Source organism: Zonotrichia albicollis, chromosome Z, assembly GCF_047830755.1.
Source record: "Zonotrichia albicollis isolate bZonAlb1 chromosome Z, bZonAlb1.hap1, whole genome shotgun sequence".
NCBI lineage: Eukaryota > Metazoa > Chordata > Aves > Passeriformes > Passerellidae > Zonotrichia > Zonotrichia albicollis.
The window spans coordinates 28,493,929-28,502,324 of NC_133860.1; the positions used below are offsets into that span (position 1 = coordinate 28,493,929).

The following is an 8,396-nucleotide window of genomic DNA, read 5'->3' on the forward strand; positions in this document are numbered from 1 at the left end:
TCAATTATAAAGAGGAACTTGGACCAGTGTTGATTGAATGCTGAGACCTAGATTTTTAACATTAAATATTAATAATTCCTCCTTTTCCTCCACCTTTATCTCCCTCATGCTCTCCTTAACAGAGCTGCATTACTTTGTTTTTCTTTGGCTACAGATGTCTGCTCTTACAAGGCAAAGTGCATGTACAATGTGTAAACATTTTAAATGCAGTTTCTTTCTCAGAAGCATAATTCTGCTAGGAACTTGTAAATATAGTCCGTCTAGAATGAAAAGTACTTCTGTTGAGAAATACCTAGAAATCATTACTTAAGTGCATAGGATTATAATATTTTATTATGATAATACATGAAAAAAATTAATTATGCGCAAACAGTAGTTTAACATTGTAACAGCCTTGACAGATTACAGAACAAAACTTCCCATCTGATTTTTATATCAATTCCCCAGTCTACTGAAAACTGCATTAACATATATTTAGATGTTACAAAGAAATCAACACAGTTCTAAACGCTGACATGACACAGTATATTTAAACTTACAATGCATTTTTAAAATATTTAATCCAAGTAGTGTTAAAGGACCACTGTCAAACTCTTATCATTAAAATTTGTTAAGTCTTAACAAAAATAATCAGAAACCATTCTCTTAACTTAAGATAATTTAAATATTGTTTATCTGTTTATAGTAGTGAATTTCTCGCAATACAAAAAATAATTTCATGACTCAAAAAACTACTTTCATTTGGATTAGCAGCAATTTACTAACAAACTCCACTTTGGGTTACGTGCATGTAAAGTTCATTTCTGAGCTAGGAAATTATCCCCTAGATTTTGGTAAAGTAAAAAAGTCAAAGTTTTGGTTACGTACTTAGTGGACTTAAGCATAGCTTAATAGGGCATTTTGAGAGTGACCTGACCATTTAAGGATCTTTACTGATAGAGATGTTGAGCACAGATTTGAACACAAATTATGGAGGATGGAGGTTATTCTTTCCTTCTGGACTGATGTTGCCTGTGAGTCTTGTCGTAAAAGCTCAGGCTTTAAAATATAGTAAAATCTAGCTACAGAGATTCTAATATTGGATCAAATGAACAAACTGATAGAAGTGTAACACAGAATGCCAATTCAAAGTGATCTTACTTTTCTAGTGAACATCTGCAAAACTTAGCAACTTGACATCCATACTGGCAGGCTTTGAATTTCCTGGTGACTGCTTTAACGCACGGGATTACCACCAGGGCTCCCAGAGTCTTCACAAAAGCATTGTTTAAAAAGAATGATTATTACTGGTGTTACACCACTGTCAACTGATTTGGTGTTCAAATACTGTCGGTAACCTGTGACACCATGGCATCCTCCCGATAACCAGTGTAAGCTTCAGAGATATATATACCTTCAGCCTGCTTCCCATGCTGTTTTAGTATTTCTTCCTCTGCCAACTGAGGCAAGATAAACACCTCTTGGTTTTATGAGATAAGTCTACCCACTGAACACTCCTCACGTCATACACTGATGTACATGGATTTCTCAAAAAAAAAAAAAAAAGAGACCATGAACTGACTGGTAACAATTCTTTGAAGTGCTGCATCTCTGCACATGGCCTGCCCACTCACAATTTTGCTTCAGCTTGGAGATAGGCACTTCTAAGAAGAACTAGGCAACAATCAGTACAAATCCTAGTAAAGAATATATTCACAGTAAAGGCAGGAGTGCAGTCATCTATGAAAAGGAAAAAGCCTTACCTAAGATACTTGCTTTTACCATTTTTATACAGAGTTGCTTTTTAAATTTTGTAATAGGTTGGTCTTTTTTCCACAAGAATTTGCATCTATTTAGAAGGCTATCAACTTCCTCTCCCTCATGCCTTAGAGAGAGCACAAACCTCTGGCTCCCTTACTATTGGCTATGATGGGGGCAAAACCTTCTGCATGAAGTGAAAGCCAAATAAGAAAAGTTAAACTGCACTAAAATTTGAGAGAAACATTTGCAGTCTTTTTTGGAACACATATATGTCTATGTACAAAAATAAATTCTGACAGTGTCCATTTAAAAAAGTTAAATATATACAAACTGTTAGAATAATTACACAAACTAACCATTTCAGCAGCTTTTAAATATCACACATTCAATTTTCATAAGCAAATTGCAATGCTATTTAGCATTTCTCAATATATTCAACATATTTTTTGGAACAAACTCAATGCAACACACTTTACATTTCAGAACAACCACGTGCAGCGCATACTTCAGATGCAAACAGTAAACCATGTGAGCTACATTCACTTTGTGATAAAAAGTGTACTGGCTGCTTAATGCAGCACCTTCACTATGGCAAGGTCATGGTAAAGTCTCAATCCCTCCCCTAACACCAAGTTACAACACTGTCACATGAAAATACCCTTTAGCATAAACAAAAGCCTTAAGTTTGTCACAGTTCCCTTCTCTCAGCTTTCCAGAACAACAAACTCTCCAAATATTTTTATAAGCTGAAAAAAATAAACACATCCAGCAAAATCTCAGCCCACTTTGTACAGGGTAATGTAACACATTAATTCACTAGTTCACAAATTGTCTAATTGCTAACTCACAAGCCTACAAGCAGAACAGTTCCCTAGCCAATGGTGAGTGAGTGAGAGTGCTCCTGCTTGCTCCCTCTCGCCTGGTGCAGTGGCTCCCTGCACCACACCAGGAAATATGAAAGCCTCAACAGCCTGTCTGCACCAAAAGCTTTTGTGATAAACTGATGTATCTGTGACTTACAGCTTCAAAGTTTGGTCTATAGAATTGCCATGTGTTTGTGTATTCTAAAAGAAGTGCCAAACGAGTACTTTGCAAAGATAAAGCTTCAAGTGGTTAGAGGTGCAGCAGATAACCATGCCCATGGGTGGCAATGGCTACAGAATTATCACTTTCTGCTCACGCACTCCTGCATAGGTATTGCTCCTGCTCTGACCTAATGGCACTGCTCCTACCACACACTAGATCTTAGCAAGAGTTCTCTTGGGTCAAAACCTAAACAAGAGGTGATGAATAATCACAAGTCTAGTACTATATCAACAAGGTTTCAAGCATGAATGTTAAACCTCTCCTTTTAGTATATATCCATCTGCCAGAGTTGTAACAAAAATAAAACAATATATTTCAATTTAAATAAATAAAACAATATATTTCAATAAAACAGTGTATTGCAATACATGTAAAATGCTCTGAAAAAGTAGAAAGAAAAACTATAGCTTTGGCTAAAGCTACTAGTTTACAGAGTTTTTATGAAAATATGAATAAAGTAAAAAAACAAGGGAGAATTTTTTAAGCTCACCTGTATCAATTGGCCATCTTTTTGCTAACACATACTGCTTCTGCTTGTTATTGATGCTTTTACAACCCATTTGGTTTTACAGCATGTGACAGATCACACAAAATTAACTGTCACTGAGAAGTGATTCTTGAATTTGCAACACGAAGTGCTATGCTTGCAATGGATCTCATAGCACACGTAGAGATCTTGTGACAGATTCCAGCTTGGGAAATGTAGTTGAAAGCTAAACGATACAGCCTTTCTGCTCCAAATATGTTAAAGTGCCCAGGTAGTACCTTCTCCACAAGACCTCTATCTACTAACTCCATCAGGCGCTGGCAGCTTGCAATGTAGTCACTGATTCTGCTGTAGGGCAGCCAGTCAATCATAGATCCGTCATACACCACATCTCCGCTGAACAAAATCTTCCGGTCCTTGTCATGTAAGCAAATGCTGCCTCGTGAATGACCAGGCATGTGCATGACAGTGAGCTGTCGATCTCCGAGGTTGATCACATCCCCTGCAAACACATTTGTTACAGGAAATTGTATGCATTTGCCATGTTTCTAAAATGACATAAAGAGAACTACCCACTCATATGCAGCGTTGACACATACTACCTATTGCAACAGTGGGAGTGGGGCATTTATTTACTGTGTGAGTGCTTGAAATACAAGCTTAGCAAAAAGGTATTTTCCAATTATACTAATGGTTAACACAGGCTTGGGTTGTGTCAATGGAATATACTCACATTCTAGTAAATTGCACAATGTGAAAAGCAATGCAGTAGAGAAAATGAAATGGGAACAAAAAGAACACAACTAAGCTGGTTCTTTGACAGTTTGCAAAGAACATATTTCACAATTTATTAAAATTTTACCCTTAGAATTGCACTGCTGTTACTCCTAAAATGCATAAGGCTAAAACGTAAGAACCATGACAGGTACACACCAGTCTTGGCACACTTTCTTCACTTCATTCATCAAGATATAAAAACAGAACTTTCTTACCATTAGGTCATTTTTTTGACAGCTTAAATGTGAATGCCTTTTAACGGTACCAGCCAGTGAACTGATACTTGTGTTTCATGTCTCAGTTAACATCTTAGGAATTCTGATGCTACTCTGGCAGCCAGTGTACTTGCTCTTTGACAAAAGTATTTTTTTAAAATAATCCTCCCTAGTTTTTGAGGAAAAAAACAACTTAAACTTCTATTGATTTACTATAGTTAAATGTCACTATAGTTATTTAACTATTATTATAGTTAAATGTCATCCAATCTTTACTGAAGCCTTGAGTAAGTTCGGTTCTGCTTTTCCAGCACCTATGTGGGATGGCCTAATAAAGCCAAGAAAAGAGTAAGCACTGTGCCTAATGTGTCACCTGTCTGACACTCACTCTTCAACATCTACTGAACAGTATTGCACAGTTTAGGTCTTTTGTTACCAAAAAACCTAGTCACTGTCTCTCATTAGAGACTAAATGATCTTTTTTTTATCTGCAACAAGCCACTTCTTATAAATGCTACATCAGTAACACGTGATTTTTTAAATTTTACATAAGTCAGGTAAAATTCAGTAAATGTATTCATGTAAAATTCACGTAAATTCTGTAAAATAAAAACTATTCTCAGTAGATATTTCAGGAATTGTTCTGTTAACTCCACTTTCCATGTTTTGACAGCTTATAAACAATAAAGATCACCAGATGTCAGAACATGACCTGCTGACATACCGTTTGAAGACTAAGGATAAACCTGGGGTATTCAATTAGTCACCTAAAACATAGCTGAGTGATTCTTATTCTAGATGGAAAAAACCCCCAGCTGCCAAAACCTTCAGAACTGGTAAAAACGGTTTAACCAGTACAAGTCTTTTTGGTCCCATGCTGACTGCGGGTGGCTTTTAGGTCCACAGGAGTGACAAAATTAATCGATTTGATTATTTTATACGAGGAGCTGGGTGAACCAAGAGGCGCTCAGCGGCAAAGAAGCAGCTCCGTAACACCCAGAGGACTGCGCCCAGCACCCCTCGGCGCGGCGAGGCCGCCCCCTTACCCTCGTGCAGCAGGCGACTGGGCCGGACGGGCGGGACGCGGAACTGCCGGGCGCTCCAGCCTGGCCGCGGCGGCCGCGCCACCTCCCGGTCTGACAGCCACGTCACGGCCTCGTAATTGTCGCCTTGGAGCAGCGCCGACGCCTCGGCACTGTGCACCGCCACCTCCTCGAAGTGCTGCAGCCCGCCCGAGTGGTCGAAGTGGACGTGGGTAGCCACGGCCAGCAGCGGCCGCGGCCCGGCGCCCTCGGCCGGCGCCAGCAGCCCGGCGTCACGCAGGTAGTCGGGCAGGCTGCGCAGTCCCAGCCCCGCGTCAATCACCACGTCTCGCTGCGAGCCCCGCACTAGCCAGATGTTGGCCCGGTTGCCCGACTCGTAGAAGCGTTCCTGGATCCAAAAGATACCACCGCCCAGGGGCTTGTGCGCGAACCACTCCAGCGCCGACATGGCCCGGCCAGCGCTGTGGGCCCGCGAGCCGCCCCCCGCAGCGCCCCGGTGGCGGCACGGGGGGGGCGGGGCGGGCGCGGGCCCGGCCCACTGCGGCAGCGGCAGGCGGAGCGTGACGGGGCCGGGTGAGGCGTGGGGAGGCCCGGAGAGGCTGTGGAGGTTCAGCCGCGGCGGGGCTGGGCGCTGGTTTGAGCCTCCTTCGCCGCTGAGAGCCGCTGGCGGAGAGGGTAGTAAAGGCGAAGCGCTGCAGCCGTGCGGGGAGCGGCGGGACCCTCTAGGGGTGACGGGCTGTCAGCGAGGGGCGGGGAGCGGGAAAGGAGCGGAGGGCAGCTGAGAGGGCTGTTCTCGCGCGGCAGAGGTTAGTGACACTCAGGACAAATATCTTCTCCCCCTCACCTTCACTGGCTTTAGTTTAAAATGACACCCACAAAATCTCAGTATTTAATGTTCAGTACTTTCTTTTGTTCTTCCCTTTAACTGATGGCACCTGCCTCTCAAAATCAGAGAACACAACCACCAGAAAGCGATCAGGAATTTTGCTGTGAGGAAAGCGTAGGATACAGAGAGCTCGTCTGAGGGCTCAGTCTTCTTAGGTCTGCTGTTGTTGCACCAGCGTTCCGGCAGCTGTCGGAGATCCGGATTCCACGGGCCTTTCCCTCCTGAAACATCAGCTGCCTTCCCCTGAGTAACGCCCGAGAAACTGCATACGTAGGTTTGGAGGAAATTGAAAAGCCTAAATCTGAAAATCTTCTCTTTTATAGATGACACACAAACTACTCATAAACAAGAAAATACACCCTGTTGATCTTTTAGAAATCCCCCAGGGTAAACAGAACACTGGTTGGGGTAACTTTATCATCCTTAGTGGCTTAGTTGTCTAAATCTTCAGGATTTTTCCATCTATCACTGTCCCTTTGTGCTGTCAGTAAACATAAACATTCTGAGGTTTTTAAAAATTTGTAAGTTTAGGTAAAAATGTGAAGTTGAAATGCTGTCAGTTTTAACGCTTATTTTCATCAGACTGATGCAATGTAATTTTAAGCAAATTTACTAAGAATTAATTTTAAAGCACCTTTTAAAAAATGTACCTTTATATTCACTACATTTAATACCTTTCCTTGTTAGCTTAGTGTCTCGTTTAACTTGTGTTGTTCTGCTGTTTACCTTTTTTTTTTTTTTTTTGCTCATGTTTGGGGCTTTACAGTGTCTTTTATCTTCTCTATTCTGCAAGGCTCACATCTTGCTTTTCATGCTATTCATCCTATTTTCAGAGGACCTTCCCTTCCCTTCCCTTCCCTTCCCTTCCCTTCCCTTCCCTTCCCTTCCCTTCCCTTCCCTTCCCTTCCCTTCCCTTCCCTTCCCTTCCCTTCCCTTCCCTTCCCTTCCCTTCCCGGAACCTTCCCTTCCCTTCCCTTCCCTTCCCTTCCCTTCCCTTCCCTTCCCTTCCCTTCCCTTCCCTTCCCTTCCCTTCCCTTCCCTTCCCTTCCCTTCCCTTCCCTTCCCTTCCCTTCCCTTCCCTTCCCTTCCCTTCCCTTCCCGGAACCTTCCCTTCCCGGAACCTTCCCTTCCCGGAACCTTCCCGGAACCTTCCCGGAACCTTCCCTTCCCGGAACCTTCCCTTCCCGGAACCTTCCCTTCCCGGAACCTTCCCTTCCCTTCCCGGAACCTTCCCGGAACCTTCCCTTCCCGGAACCTTCCCTTCCCGGAACCTTCCCTTCCCGGAACCTTCCCTTCCCTTCCTGGAACCTTCCCGGAACCTTCCCTTCCCTTCCCTTCCCTTCCCGGAACCTTCCCTTCCCTTCCCGGAACCTTCCCTTCCCTTCCCTTCCCTTCCCTTCCCTTCCCTTCCCTTCCCTTCCCTTCCCTTCCCTTCCCTTCCCTTCCCTTCCCTTCCCTTCCCTTCCCTTCCCTTCCCTTCCCTTCCCTTCCCTTCCCTTCCCTTCCCTTCCCTTCCCTTCCCTTCCCTTCCCTTCCCTTCCCTTCCCGGAACCTTCCCTTCCCTTCCCGGAACCTTCCCTTCCCGGAACCTTCCCTTCCCGGAACCTTCCCTTCCCGGAACCTTCCCTTCCCTTCCCTTCCCGGAACCTTCCCTTCCCTTCCCGGAACCTTCCCTTCCCTTCCCTTCCCTTCCCTTCCCGGAACCTTCCCTTCCCTTCCCGGAACCTTCCCTTCCCTTCCCTTCCCGGAACCTTCCCTTCCCTTCCCTTCCCGGAACCTTCCCTTCCCTTCCCTTCCCGGAACCTTCCCGGAACCTTCCCTTCCCTTCCCGGAACCTTCCCTTCCCTTCCCGGAACCTTCCCTTCCCTTCCCGGAACCTTCCCTTCCCTTCCCGGAACCTTCCCTTCCCTTCCCTTCCCTTCCCTTCCCTTCCCTTCCCTTCCCTTCCCTTCCCTTCCCTTCCCTTCCCTTCCCTTCCCTTCCCTTCCCTTCCCTTCCCTTCCCTTCCCTTCCCTTTTTTTTTCTTAAAAAAATATTTATTTAGGTCTCTGTGCTTATTTATTCTGTACTGCAGAGTGGCATGGAAATATAGAATATGATTTTGTTTTATCCACATAGACCTTATTTCTGTAGAAAGTAACAAGTAGGAAAAAAACTGGCAT

The 8,396-nt window shown here is 43.9% G+C and overlaps 1 protein-coding gene across 1 annotated transcript; it reads right to left on the reverse strand.

Moving 5' to 3' along the window:
• Nucleotides 1-315: 315 nt before the first annotated feature.
• MBLAC2 (metallo-beta-lactamase domain containing 2) lies at nt 316-5,796 on the reverse strand. Its single transcript, XM_074532780.1, has 2 exons — nt 5,352-5,796; nt 316-3,815 (listed from the first exon to the last, which is right to left on the reverse strand). Exons 1-2 carry the CDS (start codon nt 5,794-5,796, stop codon nt 3,427-3,429), a joined length of 834 nt encoding a protein of 277 aa, XP_074388881.1. The 3' UTR covers nt 316-3,426.
• Between the last annotated feature and the right edge of the window lie 2,600 nt (nt 5,797-8,396).

Coding starts and splice junctions, on each gene's coding strand:
- MBLAC2 (XM_074532780.1), bottom strand. CDS start 5,796: ATGTCGGCGCTGGAGTGGTTCGCGCACAAGCCCCTGGGCGGTGGTATC. Junction 3,816..5,351: donor CAGTCGCCTGCTGCACGAGG/GTAAGGGGGCGG, acceptor ATGTGTTTGCAG/GGGATGTGATCAACCTCGGA.